At 43.4% G+C, this 26,512-nt stretch overlaps 1 protein-coding gene across 1 annotated transcript in view; it reads left to right on the top strand.

The window, feature by feature from the left end:
• Nucleotides 1-26,512, top strand: part of KIAA2012 (KIAA2012 ortholog) — a 115,044-nt gene that overhangs the window by 47,030 nt on the left and 41,502 nt on the right. Inside the window, exon 8 of the mRNA XM_037043590.1 lies at nucleotides 15,098-15,174. Within this exon, the coding sequence (XP_036899485.1) occupies nucleotides 15,098-15,174 (77 nt within the window). The remainder of the gene's footprint in view (nucleotides 1-15,097; nucleotides 15,175-26,512) is intronic.

Below are 26,512 nucleotides of genomic sequence, written 5' to 3'. Positions count from 1 at the left end.
AAGCCAACCACCATGTCTATTATGCAGCCACTCAAGGAGTGTCATGGAGAGGTCTGCGTGGCAAGGAAGTGGAGCCTGCTGCCGACAGCCAAAATGAGCTCTCCTGGCTTGTCAGTGAGCTACCGTACAATGCTCCCACACCAGTGGAACCAAAACCTTCAGATGACTGCCTCCCTGGCTGACATTGTGACTACAGGCTCCTAAGGGGCTTTATACCAGAATCACACACATAATCCACCCCCAGATTTCCACAGAAACTGTGTGAGATAGAGTAAAGGTTTGTTGTTTTAAGTCACTAGATTTGGGAGTAATTTGTTTTCAGTTATAGGCGATATACTTGGTATCATTCCCTGATGGTCTGCAATTTGGTAAACAAAAAGATAAAGCGTCCAAGAATATCCCATCTGGTCTCAAAACACTGATTATTTGGGGGGCAAACATATGCTTAGTGGCTGACTTTCTCTTTGTTCTCCCCATTTGTCATTTGTGATAATGCTGATTATGGGGACGAATGTGGGTGGGATAGTTGACAGAATATGATTTTCCTGGGGTAGCCTTTGTGAAAATGCTTCAGATTTAAAGGACAAAGCCATTCGATGAGGCAGTATGAGGAAAAAGAGAGAACTCTAAACTAGATTTTTGAAGTCTTGGCTCTACTACCACCAATCTCTGTGATCATGGGCAGTTTCACTGCTTTGGAACTCGGCTTCCTCATATAGCAAAAGAGAAATGGGGTTTAGATCCAGCCTCCCAGCATATGTCCCACAGAGCTCCAATTCCTCATAAGGGTACCAGGAATTGCATAAAATAACAAAAGGTCCTGAGGCCAAACAAGTTATGCAGATTCCTTACTGCAGGACTTCAGACAGCCTCTAATATGCTAACTTGAATAATGGTTCTTTGGAATGAGGACAGCAATGTTTCCCAAACTTATCTGACCACTGAATACTTCACTGTTCTTAGTGCAACATCATGTGGATCTAAATAGTTTGGGGAACACTATTGAGCTTTGGTAAATGCTCAACTAATGATTTCAAGATTCCTTCCAGCTCTAATGCAGCACGTTATTAAATAAACTCCTTTTCCAAGGAGACTCAGGGGGGCAGTTCTGCTGCCTAAATCCTGGAGCAGAATCTCAGCCATTTGATCGCTCATGAATATTCTTTTTTTCTTTTCCAAACATCGGTTCTGAGTCAGCAGATTTGCTGCAGCAACTTTGTAAGCCCCAAGTTCTCTATAGTCACTTCATTCCTTCTCAAAATGCCTGGTGCTTTCTGTTCTGTGCTGAGCCTTGACCAATACACTCTCCTTGCAGAAATCATGGGGCTAACTCATCCATCCCATGCAGCACAGGGCGGGTTGTCAACACTATGTTTGTCCCAGACTTCAGAGAGAAGCAGAGCTGTTTACCTCACCACAGTGACCCAGCAGTCTCAGCAGCCCACACTGGAAAGTGTTCCAACAGCCACCAGCTGAGAGCCACCAAAACACTCCAGGGAGTCCCCTCTCCCATGACAAAAACCTCTCCTGGTTTCTGTAAGTACAGAAACACCCCTACCTCATATGGCTGAAGATGTGGTATCATTACCATTTTTTCCTTTTCAAAGATGGAAAATGTCAAAAATAATAGTTTTCTCTGAATCTGCTAGAAATTTTTTAAGAAAAAAGTCAACATAAAGTGTTGAAAAATATTTCATTTCTTTTATTTTTTTTGTATAGGATGGCACTTACATTTTTTACAGAGTCTGGGAAGCCATAAATTCTGCCTCCCTTGGCATTTGTTCTGTTTTGGAAAACGCTAGAGTTGAGAGGGAATGTAGGCATCCCCTCCATCCGTGTTTAAGCAGGGGAAGCATTTTGTCCGACTTGTCGAGGACATTAGTGGATGAAATGGATAGGAGCAGAGCTCCCTGGTTGAAGTGGAGATGGTGTGACTGTCCTCCTAACTTCTCCACAGTCCAGCTAATTCTTCCCCTCCTAAGCTGGTCCCCGAGAGGTGCAGGTGGTATCCCATAAGAGCACATTTTGAAAACCCTGTCATTTTATAGATACGGAAACTGAGGCCCAGAGAGGTACAGCGATTTGCTCAAAGTCACACATCTTTTATGTGGCAAATCTAAGGCTCAAACCCAGATCTTCCTGCACCCACTTGGGTCAAAGCTCTTCCCACAATATCACGCTGCATCTCATCCCTTTTGGCCAGGTTTCCAGGCTGAAGTCCCACCTTCATCGTGATGTCCTCCCTGACCACCTCAGCCCACACTGACTGCTACTTCCTTAGCATCTCACCAGGCACTCCCTCACTCCCTTGATTTTTCTCACTCTTTCTTTCTTTCCTCTCCTAGAGTTAAAATTCCTGTAGATCCTCCCTCATCTACTTCTAAATATCCCAGAGAACATAGTAGGTACTCCCAGAACATTGTCTATAAATACGGATTGGAATCATGAGTAGCAGAGACTCGTTGTTCCCCAGGATCCACTCTTCCATTATTCCTTTCCTCATTAAATGCCCCACCCTAACATTTAGCTGAACATATGGCAGTGCAGCTAGAAATTACATCTCCCAGCCTCCCTCACAAACAGGTATGGCCACAGGACTAAGTTTTGGCTAATAAAATGTGAGTGGAAGAAACATGTGAAACTTCCAGGTCACTTCCTTAAAAAGAAACTGCTCACCCTCCTCCTTCTCTTTCCCCTTGGGTTTGGTGGTGGTGGTGAAACAGCTTCGACCATGGAAGAGGGCAATTCTCTGCAAGCTGATGGAACCGTTAGATAGAAGGAGCCATGATGCCCTGATAACCTCATGGAGCAGAGCCACCCCAGTCTGCCCGCCTCTCTCTGCACTCTTAGGGAAAGAGAAATAACTCTTCAAGCTTTGCAGCCTCTGTTACAGCAGCTCACCATGTTCCTTAACTCCTAATGCATCGATAATAATGTCTGCCATCCCAGTTCACATTGCTTTGTGAGAGTCAAACCAGATCACACTTGCAGTTCATTTTGTAAAGAATTAATATAAAATTCCAATATAAAGTATCATGGGCCTAAAAGAGGGGAGACCTATTACATGTGTCTTTGACTCCCTTGATAAAATGTACCGAACACCTACCAAGTACAAGAGACGAGGAGGGGGCTAATATTGAGACTGAACACCCTCAGGCACTCTGCCACACATGGCATGGCATCTCATTCCACCATCCCACTAACCCTGTGACATGAGTATTTTCATCCACACATCATTGGTGAGGAAATGCAGACACAAGAAGGTTAACGCCCTTGCACACATTGAGGACCCTGGGTAGATGGCAGTGCTGGGATTTTCTCCTAGGCCTATCTGTCCCACGGGCTCTTCCCTCCTCACCCCACACCCCAGGGCTCCTCTCTGAGCCCTGTGGCTATTCCCTTGGGGACCTCACAGTCCTCGTAAGAACATATTCTCAAGGAACTAATTTTGCCACAAGGAGGAATAAAATGAGTACTGTAATAGAAGCCTAAATAGCACAAGTCCGGGGCATTCAAGGAAGGAGCCATTAACTCTAACCTAGGGGACTAGAATGGGTTTTTGCAGAAAATCTCCATTTCTCCATTTGCACTGACTCTTGGGAAAGAGTAGAAGTGGATAAACAGAGATGAGGGAAAGATATAACCCACTGAGGGAGCAGCATGAACAAAGGCAAGGAGATGCGAACGAGGAGTATTCTCAGGGTTGATGTGAATATGGAGCCTGAGGGAAGGGTTTGGGGAGGGGATTCATGGCAGGGGATGGGGCTGAAAGACAGGCCAGAGCCGGAGCAGGCAAGGCCTCCTGTGCCAGGATAGAGCTGAATGCTGCTATTCAGGCAACAAGGAGCCACAGATATTTGGGGGGGGATGTCATACAACCCAACATGTGTGCCAGCATGAAGGGACAGGCAAAAGAAAAGGTCCAGCACTTAGGCTACTGCAGAATTACCCAGATGACAGCTGAGAGGACAGTGGACAGATGCAGGAGACACTGCAGCAGGAAGATCCCCAAGGCCACTCACTGGACGCAGGGACCAACCAGCACTCTGAATCGAAGCAGCCAGAGACGAGCCTGTTTGTAGAGCCTCTTGACAAAATTGGCTACAATTCTCATCTCTAATTTTCTACTCACAAATACCTTTTCTCTGTTTTCACTTTCAGTTAAGAGGATTAGTTTGGGGTGAGGGGGTGTGTGTCGTGTATCTTAATTAAGATAAAACAACAATTAAGGCCCTGGAGCCCGAGTCACTCCCACGGGGCACAACCCTCTCCCGAAGGGCACTCGGCCCCAGCCGCCTCCCTTGTTTTAAGTCAAACTCCCACCAGCACACATGAAAAATAAATTCCAGTGTCATGCGCCTCTAAGCCTGTCAGTGGAGCAGCGTGGTAGTTTTCTGGCTTATGTGCTTTTGGGGGAATGGTAGAGCTTCCTAGCAGAAAACTGTGGTAAATAATCAGAGTTCTAAGGAAAACCCTGATAGCAAATTTCTTGGGAGCTGCGAGCGAGGCAAAGGGCAAGGTGGAAGAGTGATGGAGGGTGTTTATATAACCCTCCTGCAGCCTCTCGCCCTATCACACATGGAGGTTTCCCTTTCATGACTGTTTTAGCCTCTTTTCCATCCCAACCACTGAGCACTCAATTCTTTGAGGGAAAATTAACATTCATTATGCAATTTATCTCTCTCCTTTTAATCCAGAGTGTCTGTCTCCAAGGTCCCTTACTCAATAATTAATGTTTGTTCTCATTTCCCATTCTCCAGAGCATCTATTCTTAAACTGAAGGGTGAACAATTAACACTAATTATGGCTTTTTTTCCCTCTCCAGTGTTGGTTCTCAGAATCCCAAGCTGCCCCGCTCAGCCTAAGCTATGTGTGTGCGTGTGGCTGCGTGTGTGCACACCGAGGTGGAAAAGCACCGAGGGGCAAGCTTTTCCAAGCCCCACCACACTTTAGCAAACCAATAAACCTGAACATTCATTGTTGGCAGCCTCTCTGGTGTAGTTATTATCAGTAATGAGACAGTGAGGCAGAAATACGTACATAAATGTATTTGGAAATTAGTTTTAGTGGGTAGTTAGATGGAAGATCTAGAAATCTTTCCCAGTTTGTATTTTCCACTCTTTCCTGGAACTATTCCTTCCTATTGCTATCACCTCGATATCTCACATGTCTCTCTCTCTCTCTCTCACACACACACACACACAGCACCACCACCACCAAATTATCTTCTAAAAACTATTCTTTCATTGCCAATCCACTCAGTTGACCTCTTTGTTATCTGTTACCTTACCTTTAACTGTCTTCCTCTGGCCTGTCATCCTAATCCTCTTTGGCCATTAGAACCGCATTGTTTTAACTAATGTTCATTTTGACTGACAAGGACAGCTAGGAGAATAATTCTCACCCATGGTGACTCTAAAAGATCACACAAAAAAATTCATCAGGGCTGTGCACAAGCCTGTCTGTCTCTTCGGCTACAATCAGAAGGGCTGCAATCCCTCATGTCTCCCTGAGTCCAAACCTTGTATTCGTGCTACAGCTGGAGACGGGTCCCTCACTCGAGCCTGTCATCCTGCCATTACTGCACACACTGGGCCCGCGACACATCTGCTGCTCCAATCTGGGCAGCTCCTCACAGCACGTCAAGTGTTAACTGTTTCATGCTCTTGCTCTGTCAAAAGTTCCGCTCTCAGAAATTTAGTGTCATGGTCCCTGCAGGGTTTCACCCTTATACATGTTAAATAAAAATCCTGCAATGCTTTTTAAACCCTGTCAACCTTCTCTCCATGATACCATCTATGTGTTTACAAAACCATCCAATTCATTAGGACGCTTAAGCATTGGGCATCCACTTTGTGTTTTCCCCTGTCTTGGAGTAAGAAAAATAGCTTATTTTCAAGACTTTTTCACACACTGTCAAGGTAAAACCCTATTGTTTTCCTATCTATGAATCTGTTGGTTCAAAAAGGAGGGGTCTAGTATTCCATGTCTCCTAAAAGTTTAGCTTTTCCTCGAAAAATCACCCGTACTTCTCATCTATGTCATTTGACTTACATACATATAATACCATACCTAGATCTTCACAAATCCACAATTACTCCCCAAATACAGCAAGAAGTAGGAAAGAGGGTTCACTTCTTGGAGAGCCCAGGAAACGCGGTGTCCTTGTGAGTTACACAGGGGCAGCCCTGCGTGCTGTGGTCTGAGTGTAAATAGAGGGAAGAAGAGAAGTTGGGTTGAACCAAGTACTTGTGCTTGACTGGCCCAGGAAGGAGGAAAAGACTCTCAGGCTTGTATTTTAAATGCCTCTTCCCAGCTTTTTTTAAAAAAATATTTTGTTTCTCCCATACAGAACTAAGCAAAAACCAGGAGCATAGTTTGGCTTTGTAGCTCATCCTCCGCACACAGCCATTGCTGCCTCTGCTTTAGACCAAGGAAAAAGGATGATCATGTAGAGACTTTCTCTCTCTCCTAAAAATAGTCTTTGATTAATAGGAAAATGTGTGTGGTCTTCCTTGCTGCTTTTTGGGGGGGCAGGCAGCGATGAATCCTGAGGGAGGGAGGGACCTGCTCGAGTAACAGGAAGCAAGGCCATAGATGGAGGGCCAGCGCTGGCTAAAGGGAATTATTTTTGCCCGAGACTGCAAAACTAGAAGGAGGAAAAGGCACAAGCATATGCTTGCCAATCTCAAAATCTGTAAGCAGAGAACTACTTGGGAGCCTGGCATTCTGTAGTACCCTTCCTGCCATTCTTGGGTGAACATACCGACCATGGTGGGAAGCGTTTCAGCGTCACTGGTCTCACTCCTCAATTGGACATGGGCCAAAGCAGCTCTTAAATAGGAGCCTCCAGTAAAGGATGGTGATGATGGTGATGGTGATGATGGTGATGATGGTGATGATGGTGATGATGGTGATGATGGTGATGATGGTGATAGCCACCATCAGGATCAATCTTTGATGTGCCAAACATTGTGCTGAGTGCTTTACATTTATTTCACTTCATCCTTACAGCAATGATATAAGATATATTCTATTATCTTCATTTTTCATCCAGGACAATGTGGCTCAGAGAAGTTAAGTGACTTGCCAAAGGTCACACAGCTAAGTGGTGAAGCTGGAATTTGAATAGTAAGAACCTGCATTGTTACCACTATGCATGGTTAGTGGTGATGTCTGTCTAAACAGGCACATTTCCATCTGACAATATATGAAAATTTAGGAATTTCCTGACTTTAAAATGACCCATATAAACGAATGGCTTCTGCTGCTCTTTTCTCCTGTCATTTCCTCTCAACCAACAGCAGACACTCTGAAATGATTTGCAACTTTTGGAGATGTGGGAGAAGGAGAAAAGCTGAAAAAAAAAAAGAAGACATTATTTGGGAGAACCAAACTCTTGAGACAGATATTCAAACAAGATAGGCCTGTTTACAGGCTAGCTCTCCAGACCAAAAATGTTCTTCCTAATATGGCCAAAATGTTATCATGTCACTTCTACTAGTGTACTATTTAAATTCCACTAACAACAGATTGACTTTACAGTCAGAAGTATTCTCTTAAAATACTGATACTGAGATGCTAATTGCCATTCACATTTCAGTAAAAGAAAAGAAAAAATTATTTAATTGGATGACTGCCTTCTTGCAACCTAAATGAGAATAGCTGTGCTGAGGGACTGAAATTTCTGGCAGGGGTAGAAACAGAGGTTGATAATTCTAGGGTGAGTAGAGTTATAAGGGTTCAAATATGCCTAACCAGTACAGTGTCCCAGAGGACTTGGGTTAACAGAGAATATTAGCTCTGTGGGGAAAGAAGCCGAAGAAGGAGAAATGTACAGGAAGGGAAGTGGTAGATGCCAAAGAGAAACAATTTCAGAATTGCTCCGTAACAAGCTCTATATCCAGGAAAAAGAGAAGGAAAAAAAAACTTTTATTCCGCTCTTCTTTATTCCTAGTAACTAAAAGACCTTAGGCCAATGCAAATCTCCTTCTTATTTCTAAGCTTTTGAAAATACTGTTCACTCTGCCTGAAGCACAATTTCTCATCTCCTATCCCCCGACATTTTTTCAAATTGTGATAAAATACACATAACATAAAATTTGCCAACTTAACCATTTTTAAGAGTAGAGTTCAGTAGTGTTAAGCATAGTCATATTAGGTGAAAGCAATCTCCAAAATTCTTTTCATCTTGCAAAACTGAAACTCTATACCCATGACATAACAACTCCCCATTCTCCCCCACCCCCCAGGCCCTGGCCACCTCCATTCTACTTTCAGTTATCCCCCAGCTTTTACCCCTTTTCCTAGTCAACTCCTAATCATTCCGTTCCTAGTTAGTTTTCAAGTCAACTTCCCTCACAATTTTCTGTGCCCCCCACCCAATGCTCTCCACTGATTGGGTAGCAGGCCTCTTCCATCCACTCACACTGCACTGGGCCCTTACCCCATCACAGCATCTCTTTTACCGAATTGTCTACTAGCTAGGCTTTTCTCTCCATTAGACTGCAAGCTTTTCAAGGGCAGGGACCCACTAGTACCACTGGTACCTGGCAGAATGCTGCTGGCACTCACTGACTGTATGTGTTTCATACATATTTGAACAATAAAAGACTTCAGCTACAATACGAGTTAAAAAAGCTTTTTAAAGGATGACTTGGGAGTCTCACCACCATGCAGAACATAGTCTCTACAGAAAAATGTATTCCAATGGGACTGCCTTTATAAGCACAGAGTTCCTCTTTCAGGGCTGAGATTATGGGACACTTATTCGTTCCCTTGATTTGCTAAACAGCAGTAATGAAAATCTCTCACATCTCCTGTATTTAACATTCCCCATTTGTTTTTAGGGAAATGAATATAATACTAATCTGAAAATACTCGATATCCCCCGGAATTGAGTTTAAAAGGCAATTTAAAATATCTAGTCATTGGAATCACCCACATAGAGTCTTTACAACTTTTTGGGTTTATTTTAAGGTTGGTGGGTTTTTTTGGTCATTTGTTTTTAATACACATTTTCCGATACAATGATAGGATTCTAAAATATCATACAGATGGTTGACTTTGGGTATTTGCGGACTTTAAGATCAGTTTCAACTATTTGCAAATGACTTCAGAAGTCAGAGACACATACAATACGCCATTTCTCAGAAGCATGAAGTCAAATCATAGATATCGTGAGGGTGGGAGATAGAAGACCACCACTAAGCTTGTGAGTGCACCTACCCAACCTCCTCACACCACGTCTCAGTGTTGTGGTCTATATTGTAATATCTGCAATACCTTTTGTGAAGTTGCTTTTTAAAAAGTAACATTGATTTAGTCCCAGGCAGCATGGCTCAGTTGGCTGGGCGTTGTCCCGCAAAGTCAAAGGTCAGGGTTCATTCCTGGTCAGGGCACATATCTGGGCTTCAGGTTCAGCCCCTGACAGGGCACCATCCAGAGGCAACCAGTCAATGTTTCTCTCGCTCTCTTTCTCCCTCCCTTCTCCTCTCTCTAAAAATAAATAAATAAAGTCTAAAAAAATTAAAAGAACATTTATATGTGTGTTTGTGTGTGTGTATATATATACATAGATACACATACACATACACATATACATATACATATATATAGTTTTTTTTAATGGCCATTAAAAGAAGGCCAACCGCTGGGGTTAGTGACAGAAATAAGAGAAAGTGAAGTGGTCTAACAATTTGATGATTCTCTGCCAAAAAATAGTTTTGTAAAGTACTCTAATCCTTTATTTACAGACTCATTTATTTATAGACTCATTTATAGACTCACCAAGAGTCTAAAGAACTCCCTTTCTTTTTTTCATTTCTACTTTAGTTTTATTGGGAATATGATATCCTAGGGGTAGTCACAAATTGAATGATCCTTGAAATTCTCAGATGTGTCCCTCCCAAAGGAGCCCAGATCTGCTGATCACTTAGTGTATGACATGCATGAGGGGTCAGAGCCTTGCTCATGCAGTGACATAGTGCCTAGTGCAATGCATTTTAAGGCTGGTATGGATTTTGAGATGTCTGTGTGTATGTGTGTCCTTTATATTTCTCAACCTGTAAAAAGGTTTAGTATATTAATTTTAGTTCTGTCAAATGATCAAAAAGTATAATTTTCATTGACCAATAATTCACAAATACTGTTTTCTATTTTCTCACCCTTCAGACATTTATTATATTCTCATCAAAAAGACCATAAAGAAGCATGAGGCTTTTCCTAAGGATTTGTTTCCCTTGTGGTTTCTCTCTTGCTTCTTTCACACATCTCCCTGTGACCTAAGGGTTTTTACTTGCTACTGTCTTAGTTCTCTGCAATTTCTCATTTGAAAACTGATGAAGACACCAGCATTGGAACATGTCCAATAGAAAGAATTAGTGATTCTGTTTTACAGGGGACATAAAGATTGCTTATTCACTTGTTCATTCATACTTACCTTCAACAAACACTAACTGGCCATCTGCTAATATCAAATACAGTGCTAGGTGCAAGAATACAGTTGAGGGATAAAAAGCTGTGCCTTAATGTAGTGGAGTATGCTTAGAGCTATGAATGAGCTCAGCCTACCTTAACCAGAAGGCTGAGAAGGCTTTTGGAAGGAGAAGACACTTATGCTGAGTTTCTAAGGATGTATGTAGGAACTGGCCAAGTGGAAAACAACAAAGGAGGCTCCAGGGAAAGAGACCACATGACAGCTAGAAACAAAATGGCAGCATGGGAGAATGGGGAGCAGCTTATAATGCCTGGATACCAGCGCACATGTAGGGGAGGCACAGGGGAGAAATGCAGCTGGAGGGGTAGGCAACAGTTAAATTATACAGGGCTATAGACAGCAACTATGGAATTTATCTCAAAGGCTGTGAGATCTTATTTACACAGGAATTGGCATGACTAGATTTTTAAAAGATTTTTATTTATTTATTTTTAGAGAGAGGGGGAGGGAAGGAAAAAGAGGAGGAGAGCAACATCGATGCATGAGAGAAACATTGATAGCCTGCCTCTTGTCCGCACCCTGACCAGAAACCAAACCCAGAACCCAGGCACGTGCGCTGACCCAGAATTAAACCAGCAACCTTTCACTTTGTGGGACAACACCCAACCAACTCAGCCACACCTGCCAGGGCAAGCACATTTTCACTCTAGAGGAACAATTCTTCCAGCTATGTAGAGAATGGACTAAAGGGGTTAAGACTAGAGGCTGGAGACCAGGTGTTTATACTTGTTTGAGAGCAAGTGACCAAGAACAATATTTTCTGCAGAATTAAGACCACCACATGAATTGAATGGTTTGACTACTTTGTATAGAGCTCTACCTTCAACCTTGTTTTGAATTGCCTTCTTCCATAGTCTTCCACCACAGGTATCCTTATTAATCTTTTTCTTAATGTTTTGTTGTCATTGCTGTTGTTTTAATCCTCATCCGAGGACGTACTTGTTGATTTTAGAGAGAAAAAGAGGAAGAAAGAGAGGAAGGGAAACATTGATGTAAGAGGGAAACATCAACCAGGGTTGCCCCTCATATAAACCTCTACCAGCAACAAAACCTTCAACCCAGGCATGTGCCCTGACCGGGAATTGAACCTGCAACCTTCCAGTTTACATGAGGATGCCCAACCAAACTAAGTGACACCAGCCAGGGCAAATCTTATTAATGTTATGATGTATCTTAATTGGAGGGTTTCTTATGTAGCACTTTTTTTATTGTTGCTGCACAAGTTGAATTTAAATTCTATCATCTATCTTGCCTTCCATTTGGGCTTAGTAAACTGCCATGTACCATTGAATCTTTCCATAAAAAATTATTTATGAATTTGTGAGAGAAGTTGGTGTTCCCAAAGCTAAAGCCAGACCCTTGAGACTGAGCTAAACTTGTTCTAAAAAGACACAAGCAAGTGAAAGAGCTGTTATGCCAAAATGGAAGAAAAATATTGCTTTTGCATTTACTAGGCATTTCATATTTAAATTCAGACTGACTCGTATCTTCTAGATTCATCTAGTTGGCTCCTTTAATACAGGTCCCTGGGGTATGTCTTTCGCCTGGAGACTTTCTCAGTTCTTGAACAATGATTTGATAGGCCCATCTCACCCTCATCACCCAGGAAGATTTAAAGAGAAAACATGCAGCATTGACAAGGTCTTAAATCTTGTCCCAAGAATTTGATAATGACAATACCGAAAGGCCATCTTGGATCTCCTAACCTTAAACAAGCAGACTTGAGATTTATTATAACACAATAAACATGGTATAGTTCATAGGCGTCTTGAGTCATATCATATAAAATAAGTATTTTTAGATATCATTCTTAAGGAAAGGTCAGCAGGGCTATATAAAGGGACAAGAATTATCCTTCCTTTTATGGTTTAGTTTATACTGGGAATAATTTTTTTAGTAATCTGGAATCTGCCTTTGCATCTTCCATTTTTGACCAAAACTACAAAGCCATGAAGGTCCAAAGGCTGACTTTTAGGCCTTCTCCTGTTGGTTTCTGCTGCGAGTCCACGCAAAATATCTCATGCAAAGCTATGAGAGGGCAAAGGTGCTTTCTGAGGTCTGATGGCAGCGAATAGACACCTCCTCAATGATGAACCACTCACCGCAAGTTGTGGGGGAAGCTCCACGACAGCATCCTGACAATCAAAGGCTACTCCTGCCTCAGAAATGGTATGTGTGGGGAAAGGCCATGACCAAATTTCAAGAGGCTCCTGCCAGCACCTCCAAAAGCTCCTGCCCTCGTGACAACAGAATGTTTGGCCACTTGAGAGCCTACGGGCCTGAATTTCTTCCCCAAGCCCTAGGGACACATCTATGAAGGAGTCAGGTGGCCCACTTCACCTGATAAGGTGACTTTAGGGAGTTTAGTCTCCATTCTGACAACAGATGGGGCCCACCAGAGCACCCACACCAAGGGAAATAAGTGTTCTGAAACAGTGGGTGTAAATATGACCATCTTTCATTTTTATCTAAAACAAGGAACCACAGCAGCTTGGCAATTAAACATAATCGACATAGGCTTAAATAGGAGGAAATTTTAAGGCATCTTATTCCAGGCTAGAATCAGATGCTCTTTCCTGCTCTTCAAGTTTTGAGTGTTTGGTGAAGGATCCCATGAATTGAAGAAGGCAAAAAAGGCTTGGGAGGAGACCCCATCTAGTAAGGGTCATCTCTGAAACTGCCCGGTTATCTGCTGGGAAGGCTATCTCCTTGCTAAAAGCCTGTGGTTAGATTAATGCTGGCAATTGAAAATCTGTACAGGCCTGATGGTGGGCAGCCAGAGAAGGAATGTGTTTTCTGTTTATCTCTTTAGTGGCAGAAATGTTCATCACAGAAAGATCCCGAGTTCCCAGTCTCAGGCAGGCCTGGAAGTGGTGCAGCCTGTATCTACGCTTGCACACATCACCTCCGAATGATGAAAAGAACCGGGTCTCTGTTCACAGCCGGTTGTCTGAGTTGGTCAATGGGTTAGTCAGTTTCTTCGGCATGATAACAGGGGCAGATCTTCCCACATTGTTCAGAGAGGAAGTTTTACCACCCCCATTGCTTTATCTCCCAGGAATGCAGTTTGAGTTGTGTCTTCTCCTTGACAGCTTGGACCTCAGTAAATTACCAGGGTCTTGACCCAGAAGATGGAGAAGTCTTAAGCGATTTTTCAGCCTCCTATCTAAAAATGTGTTTACATTTCTTGAACTCTGGCTGACTGATTCTTTCTCGTGGTGTTGCAAGAACTTTCCTTATGCGTTAGAATTTATAAGTTTCACTTCTAAGAGACCCATGGTTCCTTTCAAGCCACAATGAAGTGAACCTCATCACAACACAATTCTGCTGGGCTGGATTTGTCCAGAGGCCAAGCAGCTGGGTTGTGGCAAGCTCCAGTGAGGCTAACAGGAGACAGTGTGATGTGGAGGGGAAAGTACAAGATGCTAAATCAGGAGATCCGGTCTTGTGCTATTTCAAGGTATGGCCTTGAGCCAATCACACGGAATCACTCTCTGGGCCTCAGTTTCCCCAGCTGTTTTCAATTTAAAAATGTTTTAAGTCTGTGCAGAAGCCATTTTCAAACAAGACAGAGGAGGACAGCTGAGAAACAACAGAAAAGGAAAGGTCAGCCCGCAAGGAATGACTAGAGGCTTCAGGTCAAAGAGACAAAGATGCAGAGTCACATATGGCCATAGATTCTTAAAAGAGCTACTTATGAGTAGCAAGCATGGAAAGAACTTTTTGTTGGACACTCATCCCACACAAGAAGCTACAATCCTTTGTCACAGCAGCCATGTGCCTGGCTAAATCTGTTCCTCAAATAAACAGTCCTTTAAATTTACTTTCTAAGGGGAATAAAAGAAAAACAAAATAAATCCTATCCTTTTGCAGCTTGGGGGTTGAGGCAGGCAATCTTGGGCTCAAATCCTTAGTCAAAAGCTCACTAATGATACAACTTTGGGTGGGTTACTTTACCTTCTGAGCCTCAGTTTCCACACCTGTGAGAGCTGAGATGGCACAGCGGTGGAGGAGGGCCTTGTGGATTACTTGCCAACACCATGTCGGTGTCTGTGCGGCATGTGCTTCATGGGGAGCCCCGTGATTTCTGTGGGCCCCCTCCCACCAGCCCCACTCTGGATCATGTTTCCTCCTCTCCTGTGGCCCCTGAGCACTGTGAGGGAAAAGAGGGGTCTCTGATCTCTCCGTCTGGAAGGTTGCAGAAGCATTTTCCTGCTCTGTGAAGTACCATCATACAAAATTTATGCTCCACAGCATCAGCAGATTTTTTTCCATCAATATTTCCTTTTTAATTTTGGCTGCATCTGAGTCTTAGTAGCACAAAGATTTAAGATTTTTGTTCTCTTAAAGATCAGTCAAAACAAGAGAATAGAAATTTGAATATAAGGTCTTAACATTACATGTGATGTGGTGTTTAGACTGTTGCCTATACAAATCATGGGTATTATTTACTGGGTAAATCTGGATGCTATAAGGATATGCATGTGTGTTTATAATCTTACACATATGAATTGCGTGTGTATATAAATGGGGCTTATAAAAATTCATGAGACCTAAATCTGACAACCCTGGTTCTTTTCTTTCTAATTTCTACCATAGCAAACACTGAATCTGGAGCCAATCTTCACAAGAATCTTAATGAAACCTCACCTTTGACTCAAAAGCCAGAGAAGCAGGTACAGTATTGACTTTAAATGAGCAGGAAACTGAGACAGAACTTTTGGGTTCTTATCCTGGCTTGCTGTGTGACCCTGGATGAGATTCTTTACCTCTCTGGGCCTCATTTGCTTCATCAGTAAAATGAGACAAATGAACTATAATATCACAGAGGTCCCTTAACTCATAGACATGGAATGTTTTGTCTGGCTCTTCATTTTCATGGATAAACTGCATAGGCTTTTCCCTTCATTTTCACTCCTGCAAAGTCAAAAAGGGAAGTAGGAACACAAAAAAGAATCATCCAGTCGGGCTGTAGCCACTGTGAATTTGTTGCAATGGGCCCATTTTTTTTCTACTCCAATTCTCACTCCTAATGGAGAGAGAAAAACTAGCTATCAAGAAAAAAAAGGCAAAGATACCTTAAAGAAAGGAGAAAAGTGCTTTGTCTAGATAGATTAGGAATATATATTCTATTAGCGATTCAAAGGCATGTGTTCACAAATATTTATAATTTTGTTCCTTCACTTGAAACTCGGAGGCTGGGACTGTCTTCCAATCCTCTCTGGAGAGACAACTAGGGAATTCCTGCAGCTGCACCCGGGTTCTCAGTGAACCTGAACCTGAAGCAGAAGCAGCGCAGCTCCCAGCACGCTCAGGTCCCTCCCTGCTGTGCGACAGCCTGGAGGAGAGAGGGGGCTTGATCTCTCTCTCTCTTATCTCTGACTTCCTGCCACAGCCTGGCTTTCTCCTCTTCCCTCGCACTCATTAAAAAACAATAATAATAAAAGTAGTTTTGTTTTCATCTGTGGGACTAGCTGGGTTCTATGGAAGGACCTGAACTTTCACTGTTAGAAACCCAGGCCAGGTCAGGCCTCCACTGAGGTAAAGCAGAGCCGTCCCTTCCCACTACTGAGGAACAGCAGAACCAACATTTGCAGTTTTTCTTGTTTTTGGTTTTTTTACATTCCCATTTTGAAAACACTCTTTATAAGGGAGCTATTCTTTTTTTAATAGTCTGTAACTACGGAAAATATAATGTGTTATATTTTGATAATTCTAGAACTCCCAAAGCCTTGCAAATACCTCACAAACCGTAAACACACTCCCAATTCACACAGCCCGTAGCTGTATTTCAGGGGAACTAAGGTCACCTGTAGTGAAGGAGCAGCTCAGTCAAGTCCAGTGAAGCCCTGGACTGAATTATTAACCTCACAGTCAGAAGGAGGAATACCAGACCCGGGGTCTTAAACTCTCACCCTACGAGGCTGTGGCAAAGCAGCTTGCTCTGAGAACTTCACATGCCTCCTCTGTGAAAGGACGGGGTGATACCTACCAGAAGCAGTCGGCTTGTTCAAGCCATTGTAGTCTTATTTCCTTACATAGTAGCCTCCAAAAGGAAAACCATTTAAGAAAAAGTCTAGGAGGTCCCATCTGTCCCTACACACAGAGGAAATGGAGGTGGGGTGGGGGAGGCAGTATCTCCCCTACCCCTTACTTTTGGAGGTTAATGGCCTTTATTAGATTAATCACTGACTTCAATTTTAACTACTTCCTCAACCTACTCCATGTAAATGACTAATTTCAAGTTTACTATACAGCATCTGGAAAGGATTTAGAAACAAATTTCTACCCAGCAGATTTCAGATACATACCTCGATGGGCCACTGGCAAATCCAGTGGGTTCCTCTCATGGTCGCCTTTCCACTCTGAAGCAGGCTAGAATATCACACGAAATTGATCTTTATCAGCATCAGCAGTTTCTGCTCTTCCTTCCTTTCCCTTAATTCCCCACTGACTCACCTTCCCCATATTAGGAGTTGTCACATAAAATGGTTTTACTTTTTTACCAGCTGCGAGGAGAGAACAAAAACTCAAGGGTGAGATATTTTGGCATCACCATGCTTTAAGATGTCACAGGCCTGGATTTGGAAAATAATTTCTGAGAGGTGTGTAAGAGAGAAGGCCCAGATGGTGCCTTGCAGACGTGATTAGATTCACGGATGCTCCGGGTCCTGGAGGCTGCCTCTGGGTGCCCCCTACTGGTTGGATTTAAACACCTCTGCAGTGCGTTTCCCAGTGGTGTCTGCGCTGAGGAAGCGAGCGGGATGATATAAGTGAAGGGTTCCTGTCTCCTACACACAGGATGGCAAGTCCTGGGACCAGCTCCTAAGACACCCCTTCCCCACCTGGCCGAGGATCAGGGCCTTGGAGGTAAATCCATAAATAGAAATGAGAGTAGCAACTGTTATCAACTACTTCCAAGGAGTTAGAGGAGGGGGTTAAGTCGGGGATAAAGGAGAAAGAAAACTACAAGGGGAAATGTGGAGATGAAAAGAGCAATGAAAAAAGGAAAAGGAGACAGGCAGACGTGTTTCAACTCCAAGCTCCCATTTCCTCTTTCAAATGAACTGCCTCCCCACTGGGAACAGAATCAAGTATTTATAAGGCATTTTTTGCATATTAATAATAGCTGCAAAGGGAGCGTCGCCAGTTCCGCAGTCCTAAAGGTGTAGTGCCCTTTTTAAATGCGGGGCCTCCAAACTCCGCACCCAATGTGATACTCTCCTTCGCATTTCGTTTCCTTTCTGCCTTGTGGCTCCTCCTAAGGCCTTTCATTTGATTAAGGGAAATTCGTTCCCGGGATATCGTCAGAGACCAAGCACTGTTCCTACCTGGCTGGCTGACATCAATCGCTAGAGAAGCTTTTCCTCTTCCCCAGGGCCTCTGTGTGGAGGCTGCAGCCTGGGTGAGGTGACCAGCACCTAAAAAGAGTATTAAAATTAAAGAGTAAATGAAAATTCTAGGAGGGAACATTAACATATTATGCGGGGGTGGGGGGGAGAAAGTAAAACTCTTTCAAAGAAGTTTTAAAATAATTGCATTAACTAGCGCAGCATTATTATCTATACTCGGTGAAGATCACAGTCAATTTTAAAAGAAAAACATTGGGAAACAGAGAAATAAGCAAAAGACAAACAATTCAGATAAAACATAATAGTAATAGAAAGCAAGTATAGAAAAATATTCCTCCTGAGTAGAATTAAAATGCAAATTGAGGCAAACTGGAGACAGGATTTTTGAGATGTGTGTCTCCTCTCACTTTTTTAAAAGGTAATACTCAGTCCTGCCAAGGTTTTGGTAAAGTTTGCACACTTCTGGTGGATGGTAATTTGTTTCAATCCATTTGTAAAGCAAAATGCCGATATGACTTGTGAAACATGAAAAAAATATTTATACCCATTGATTCAGTGTTCCTGACTTCTGGGAATTTATCCTAAGGAAATAATTCAGCAAGAAAAAATAAGTGAGTGAAGATGTCTCTTGGTGGCATTATCTGTGATAGAGAAAACTTGCAAACAGCATAATAGTCCAACATTGGAGAGATGATAGCTTAATTGTGACACATCCCTCTTAGTGAGAGGTTTCATTCAATCGTTAAAAAAAATCATGCTTCTTCAGACTAGAAATTGTGATTTTAATACTAATGATAGAACACAGGGTTTCTCAGCCTCCACACCACTGACTTGGGGCCAGAAAGTCCTTGTCGGGTGGGGTTTTCCTGTGCATTGTAGGTTTTTGCGCAGCATCCCTGGCCTCTGCCCACTTCCTGCCAGTTGCACACCTTCTCTACCCCCAGTTGTGACCATCAAAAGAGGTCTCCAGACATTGCCACATGTCCCCAGGAGGGAAAAATCGCCACCAGTCGAGAACCACCAATTTAATTTTAAAAGTGAAAAGCAAAGTGGTGTCAATTAGGACTGTTGCAATGCATTTTTAAAAAATATTTATTTATCTTTAGAGGGGAAAGGAAGGAGAGAAGGAGAGAAATATCAATGTACGGTTGCTTCTTGTGAGTCCCCTGCTGGGAACTGGCCTGCAACCCAGGCATGTGCCCTGACTGGGAATCGAACCGCAATCGTGTGGTTCGCAGGCCCGCGCTCAATCCACTGAGCTACACCAGCCAGGGGGCAATACATTTTTTAAAAAGTTATCTTTAAAGAAAAGGCTTGCAAATAATGCATTCAAAAATGTGTAGTCACGCTAATTTAAAATTAGGAATGTGTTGGGTTGAGATTTTTTGTTTGTATTAACTGTCTTCCTGGTTTTTCATTTTTGACAAAATTCTCCCTGTAAGAAGGAAAAATAGATCACGAGGGTACCTGGTTTTAAGTCAGACTTGAAATGACCTGGGGGTCATGGTAAACAAGTACACTGAGAGCTCAGCAAGGCCCCCCCACGGTGCCATTACTTTGCAACTACTGCTAGTTAAAGTTATTTAACATTAGTTCGGTTTTTATTAGATTGTTGGACAGGGCTATCAGAAGTCTCCTTTTAAGGATCTTGGCCCATTTCCTCATTTTACCCCTCTGATCCTAGACCTTAGGGACCAATGAACTTGCCTCTTTTTCTGAAAAGGTTGGATCTCAAGGTCTGAAACTCTCTGGTCCATCCAGACCCATCGATGTAATGCTGGGACGAGAGGGGCCCTGAGCCCACTGCTTTTATAGAGCTGTCAGAGCAGAGATTGTCCGTCAAGAGTATCAAAGAACAAGCTCAAGCCCTAATTAGATTTCCCAAGAACTGTTGCATCTCTTTGTTTAAGCTAAGAAAGAAACCATCTCACCAGTGTTCACATTGTCAGTTCTCTCTCTGTTACAGAGAGCAAACATCCTTTCCCACACGCTTTATCTTGGGCTTTGTTTTGTTGCTTTGTAGGGATGAGAACTCTGGTAGTGCCCTAAAAATCCTGTGAAACAGGACTTAGGTCCTCCCTTTTTCTCATTTCACAAAGCCATTTCTGTTTCGACCCAGATTATCTCTTGACCTCGGGTTTCATGAGTTTACAACAGTATAAATTCATATTTGACCTTATGTGTCCTAATTTTGCCTCTTTTGGATTTCAAAGAGTACCCTGTAACTCTAACACACTGGGATTTAGGTTGAATAAACCTGTGTTTACCCATCTGTTTCCTTGGTGGTTTCACAGATGGTGTTCATATCACCTTTCAGCCTTCCTCCTTCAGGACAAAGAAAAACCACACACACACACACCTGTAGACACCCTAAGTTTTTGACAAAGGTACAAAAATAGCCTTCTGTCTCAGTGTCCTTCTGAGCTATTCCCTACCTTCGGTCGAACTTTTTGACTGTTATCTAAAAGAACAACCTACCACTCTTTACAGACACTTTTTTCCTAAACTGCCGATCCACCTTTGTATGCCACATGGTTCGCATTCAGCACAGTTCCTGGCACGTGGTAGCTATGGGGGTGGGGGAAGCTGATGAATCTTTTGTTGACCTTAAGGTCCACGTTCTGGTTAGAGAAAGCCTCTAACCTTCTCAATTGGATTTGGAGACTGTGCTGTTTTATTTCCAGTGATAATGATAGGGAAGCTCAGCTGGCATTTCACGGACAGTCACACAATCTCAGGGTACTTCCTTCTGTTGGTTGCCACAATTTGGTATTTCTCTCTCTGGAAAAGCTTTGTGTTGTGTGCAGACTGCAGATGTCATTAGGCATCCTTCTCTGAGGTCTTTTTGAGGCTGATAAGTAAGATTGAGCGTAGCACTGGTCCTGAGGAGAATTAACTGTCTTCGTTTCCCCATCTGGAGAAGTAAGCTTTACTTCCCACTCTGTGTTTCTCCTTTCTAAAGGCTGGGCACAGCATTTCCCTGGGTGCTAGGTTCCTTCTCTCTCCCTCCCCCTTTCTCTCTCCCCCGTTTTGTAAATAGCTTCGACTGTAAAATTTTGCAATCTTTTTTTTAAATCTAAGCAAACTTCACCTTTTGTTTCAACCTTACCCACAGGATTACTTTGTCAGCCCCAAACCTTCATTGACAATTTAAAGATAATTTACAGAGAGGGATTTCTTTTTAATTACAAAATCAGGGCTTTTATTTGTTGAATTTTTACTTAGACCATTATTTATTCTAGTAAGTCTGTGTTTGTTGAATGTTGGGCTGCTGGATCCAACCAGACACCGATATGTGCCTAATTAACTTTTTTTTCTTTTTTCTTTTGTATTTTTATTATGGAAAATTTCAAGCACATGCAAAAGCAGAAAGACTAGTATATTGAACTTCCATGCACCTATCCTGAGCTTCAACAGTTACTTCCCATTGTCTTGAGAAGGACTTTCTAAATGGCAATAGCAGCCAGCGTGTTTGAGGTTAACGCTGTGAAAGGTGTAGGATCATCTCCTCTGACCTTTACAACATCCCTATGAAGTAGATAGAGTTATTATCCCCATTTTGTGGATGAGGAAACAAACGTCACCCCAAACAGAGCCCTGTTCTACTCCTGGCCTGTTCTAACTAAGAGGCCGACCAGGCTGGGAATCCCACAGACCTGCGTTGAGGTCCCAGCTTCTCCCATGCTGCCCCTGTGGTTGCCGGTGGGCACTGAGGCTCTGCTTCCTCATCTGTAAGGGATAATAATATTTCCCTCATGGGGTCACAACAAGGATTAGATGAACAACATATGGAAAGGGATTAGCGCAATGTCTGTCACTAAGCAATCCCAATAAATTATAGTAGTAGTTATTATTCTATTCCTACAGCCTCTGCCTTGAAAAACATTATAAATACAATCTAAGGGTTCGAATATGGAAAAAGAGGAGTTCGAAAGACAGGACTATGAGTCAACTGTTCCCCATCCCCCAGCCCGCAATAATCTCCATGCTGTCTGGAATTTTGTTTCACTGCTTACAAACCTTTGGGTTTATCATATCTCATTGTAAAGTTTTTTGGTTTTTTAATTGTGTTTCTACCCTGCACCTAAGGGAGCACAGCTGAAGGCCAGTGGGTGGGGAGGGGAGGCGGGGGATTTTGGAACTGGAGGCACTGTGTCCAGCAGGGCCCCAACCCCCACAGACCTTTGCTGCTGAGGAAAACTCAGAGGTCAGAGGACAGCAGGGCCTAGAGCCAGGGAGGGGGCAGAAAAGAAAAGGAAAGGGCATCTTTCTCTTCTCCCAACCCTGCCATCCCCGCATTACCAGGGCTAGTTCAACTGCTTAGCCCAACTAAAGTATGAGTTACATAAGCTTTTATGGGCCAGTGTGGGACTCAAAATACCATGGGTAACATTTCTTTTTTTGTTTGTTTTATTTTGTTTTGTTTTAAAGATTTTATTTATTTAGCTTTAGAGGGGAAGGGAAGGAGAGAGGGAGAGAAATATCAACGTATGGTTGCCTCTCCTGTGTCCCCCGCTGGGAACTGGCTGCAACCCAGGCATGTGCCCTGACTGGGAATCGAACCACGATCATGTGGTTCGCAGGCCTGAGCTCAATCCACTGAGCTACACCAGCCAGGGCATAACATTTCTTTTTTTAGTGAAAATCAACTGATTTTCAATGACCTTTTTATAATGGAATCAGTTTGCAAGTTGAGATCCTCTATCTCTGGACTGTCAAATTGGAAAAGTCATGTCAGAGCCAACATAACAAGGAATTCCCACAATTTGGGGTTGAAGTAAAGTTTGGAGTTAGAAGGAACTAGGGACTTGTTCAGCTGTCCCTCCCTGCACGCCCACCTCCCATCTCCCAGTAAAATAGGGTGCGTCCTCTCTCAAACACAGGCAAAATTCCAGCCTAGACAGAGCCAGACTCCCCCTCACAGAAAAAGCTAGTTTCTGCCTCCCCTGGGGCAGAATAGATCACTATTTTGGCTTAATTTTTTTTCCTCCAGCTCCTGCTAAGCCAGATAAACAATGATTCTGGTGTGTCAACAAAGCACCTAATTAAACTTAGAACAATATCAATTAGAATTCACAGATAAGACTTATTTCCAGTTAGTAGAAGCCCTGGAATTAGAGTGTCCTGGGTTTCAATAATTCCCTGAGGAGAGCAGTGAGGTAAGGAAACCGAGGCAAGGAAAGCTGAATGACTTGGCGAAAGTCACCATGAGTCTCTCACAAAAGCTGAGACTGGAGATTGCAGTGTTCCTCTTGCCGGCCCAATGTTTGCTAGCTATGACGGTAATTTACTAACACTCGGGAGGATGTAAAATCTCCTTCCACAGAGTTGAGGCATAAAAAGTGAATGGAGACCTACATTCATGACAGGGAGGAAAAACTGGCCAGTCAGCGCATTTCGCCAGCACCAAATTGCCATCAGAAGTAAAAAGCAGGCCGGGGTGTCAGGTGGTTAAGAGGAGCCTGATGAACCCAGGCACCTGGGCAGCCTTGTGCTAGGTGGAACCACACTGTGGCTTAGGGTCCCTTTGGCTCCACATGAAGAGGCCAGGCAGACAGGCCAGGCTTTTGAATTGAGAGCCTGATGTTTCATCTGGCCTCCTGAAGACTAGAGGTTTCCTGCTTCTCCAGGCCAGGGAAACCTAGACAGAGACAAGGTCTCAGAGTGGAACCTGGGCGTGGTCAGGGTGGCCAGCCTTGCACAAGCTGGGTGCCCCCCACCCCAAGTTGATAGGATATAAGAAGCCCACTGGTCCACTCAGATCCCTCCAGGCAGCCCAGTGGTAGGAAGGCGGATAGAGTTCTATGTCCCTCCCACCCATGTCCCCAGTCCTACTGCCCACTCTTAGTCCCACAGGCTATTGTGGGCAAGAAATAATAGCCTGAGAAGGCCAAACACAGGGAAGATCGCCAGTCCCTTCAGCCCATAGCTTCCAGCAGGGGGGCCCTTTCCTGGATTTGGTCCTCACCACCCAGCAGGAGACGTGGCCAGAGGAAAGCTCAGAATCTCAGGTCTCCTTTCCCCGACACCCAACTCCCAGAAACTAAATCTCTCAGATCTATCCATCTCCACCGGGATTCAGAGCACCCCCCACCCCTGCCATCCACCCAGGGAAGCTGAGGGACAGACTCTCGGCCAAGTAGGGGGCTTAGTGGTCCAACGGAGAGACTGACTCTTTTCCTTTTGTCTGCTCACAGGAGGAGGACAAATGCCCTGTGTGCACAGAGGTTTGATGTGACAACCTGATAGACCACATAAGGCTTTCAGCAAAGGCCTCCCACCCTTCTCTCCATGCATTAAGATAATGGTGGGGGGTGTGCCCCAGCACATTTCAGATCCTGGCTAGGAAGGCCCTCCTTCCTTCTGTTTCCTTCCTCCAGCTCAGCCGGCCCACAGGTTCCCAGAGACTCTTGGCGGTTTGCTCTGAGGCAGAATGAAGTTGTGAGCTGCGTGGGAGGCAGTTAGACAGTGAGAGTGTTGCGGCCTCCTTAATGAGAGACAATAGCTCTTCTCGGAGCCATTACGCCACGGCTACAGGGTTGGGGAACCCCAATTAGAGAGAATTGAGAGAAATAAAGAGGAGGGCCTGAGAGACCCCTGTAGGACAGATCCGTATCTCTGGTGGCTCTGTGGAACCCATGGTTAGACATCTAGCTCCTTGGGTTTAGGATCTCCTTTCCTTCTTATGGTTAGATATCCCAGTGACTGGAGAGCCAACCCATGGTATTAAGCTTTCAAAATACACAAATTGAAAGGAGGAGGAAAAAGTGTTGGGGAGAAGCCTTTCTTCTCGAGTTTGTAGCTCAGTTATTATAATCCAAGAGTAAGAAAGGAAGTGGTATTTGTTTAATTTAATGATGTCCTCTGTAAGTTTGGCTACATTACATATATGTGCATATGGATATTTGTACACAGATGATAGCTCTCTTCTGTTCTGGCTTTCAGCTGAATCACATTATGTGTACGGCACGATAGTAATCCTGGATTTTCCATGGCTCAGTCTGTCAGAGTATAAGATTAGCTCTTGAATTCATTAACCGTCATCTCCCTTTAAATGTCAGATACCATTTTAAATGCCAAGAACTTACACAACACCTTCTGTGCAATTCAAATCAGCTTTACCAAATTAACTCATTAATCTTCATTGTTTCCTTTACTGAAGAGAAAGGCTTCCAGGTGATTTTAGCAGAACATAAAAATATTAAAGTATTTACAGTACAAGGTAGGTGAAGGATGGGTTTGATTTTCTGCTAAACATTTCACCCTTCCATCAGCTTCGGGATCATTCCATTCAAGCGTGCACATAAAAGAGACAAAAAGCTTCCGGCATCTGTGCTTTCCTCCCCTTCCCCCCTTGTCATTCCCTTCTGTCCAACCTCGTGCTCTCTGCTCCCTTCTGCACCTTCAGAGACCTGGACTCCTGTCCACGACTTATTCTGCCGTCTTTGCTCTGCAAATAGCCCAGGAGCTGCATGTGTCAATTGTGATGGCTCAGGAGACAGAGGGGTGCCTCGCAGGGTCAGGGATGGAGCCCAGAAGGCTGGGGGCAGCACAGACATAGACATCACGGATTCTACTTTCCTTTTTGAGGAATCCCTGCCTGGTTTCACCTCTGCATAATCAGATACACTGACTGCTAAAGATAGATCCTTTTAGGACCGACTCCTTATTGTCACCCAGCTCTTTGCTCAAATGTCACCTCAGCTGAGAAGTCTTCCCTGATCACCGGAAGGCAAGTCTCACCCCCTCCCCATCAACCTCCATCGCCATTTTGTTGTCTTCATAGATTTAACACGACCTAATATCATCTTGCGTATTTGTGTGTTTGTTTGTCTGACACATACAATATAACTCAAAAAACATTAGTTTAATGAATAAATGAAAAAGCACCCCCAACACGTGGCTTTCTTTCCTAGCTTTAACTTTCTGACTTCCTCTCCTCTTCTCACTGCCTCTCAGCATCCTCTTTATATATTTCATCTTTTCTTTCTTCCTGTCTCCCAAACCCTCTTCACTATCACTTATTTGTTAGAACTCCTGAACATAATAAGCAAAAACAGCACTTCACATTCCAGTAACTACAGAGCCTTCACTGAAAACATTCCATTAAGCTACAATTGATGGCCCCTAAATATTAGAGAGATAAGCCATACAGTCAAGAGAATTGTTTTATCAGAAGATTTATAGGTCGAGTGATTCAGAGGGACTTTTCTCAAAGCCTCCCAACTCCCTGCTCTTCCCTCTGAACCCCATACGGAGTTAAAGTGATTCCAGCCGTTGGAACTGGTCTTGGCTAGGCCTTTTGTCCTCTAGCCTAACACAGAATTGTCTCTTGGAGGTAACGGAGAAATTTCCCTTAAATCAATATTGTCTGATTTCTATTATTCCACCCAGTGATTAATGGTATGATTTTGGAAGCTAGAAAGCTTGAAATGCTTTGTCTGATTCCAGCTTGGATGAAACGCTTTCATTTGATCTGGAAATGGGGAGGGGCTGTCTCACCCTGAGAAGCTAATTAGATATATGGCTGAGATGACCAAAAAAAAAAAAAATTGGATCTGTATTTGTCCAGAAAATTCTTTATCTCTAGCTACATTTCAAAACAAAGGAAAAGGGTGTAGATGTTCACTGAGATGATGTCTGCTTAAAGGGACCCATCAAC

The sequence above is a fragment of the Sturnira hondurensis genome, unplaced genomic scaffold, assembly GCF_014824575.4.
Source record: "Sturnira hondurensis isolate 20B ecotype Veracruz unplaced genomic scaffold, ASM1482457v3 Scaffold0004136, whole genome shotgun sequence".
NCBI lineage: Eukaryota > Metazoa > Chordata > Mammalia > Chiroptera > Phyllostomidae > Sturnira > Sturnira hondurensis.
Note: the sequence above shows the minus strand (reverse complement) of the source record. Positions and strands in the feature narration are given on the sequence as shown.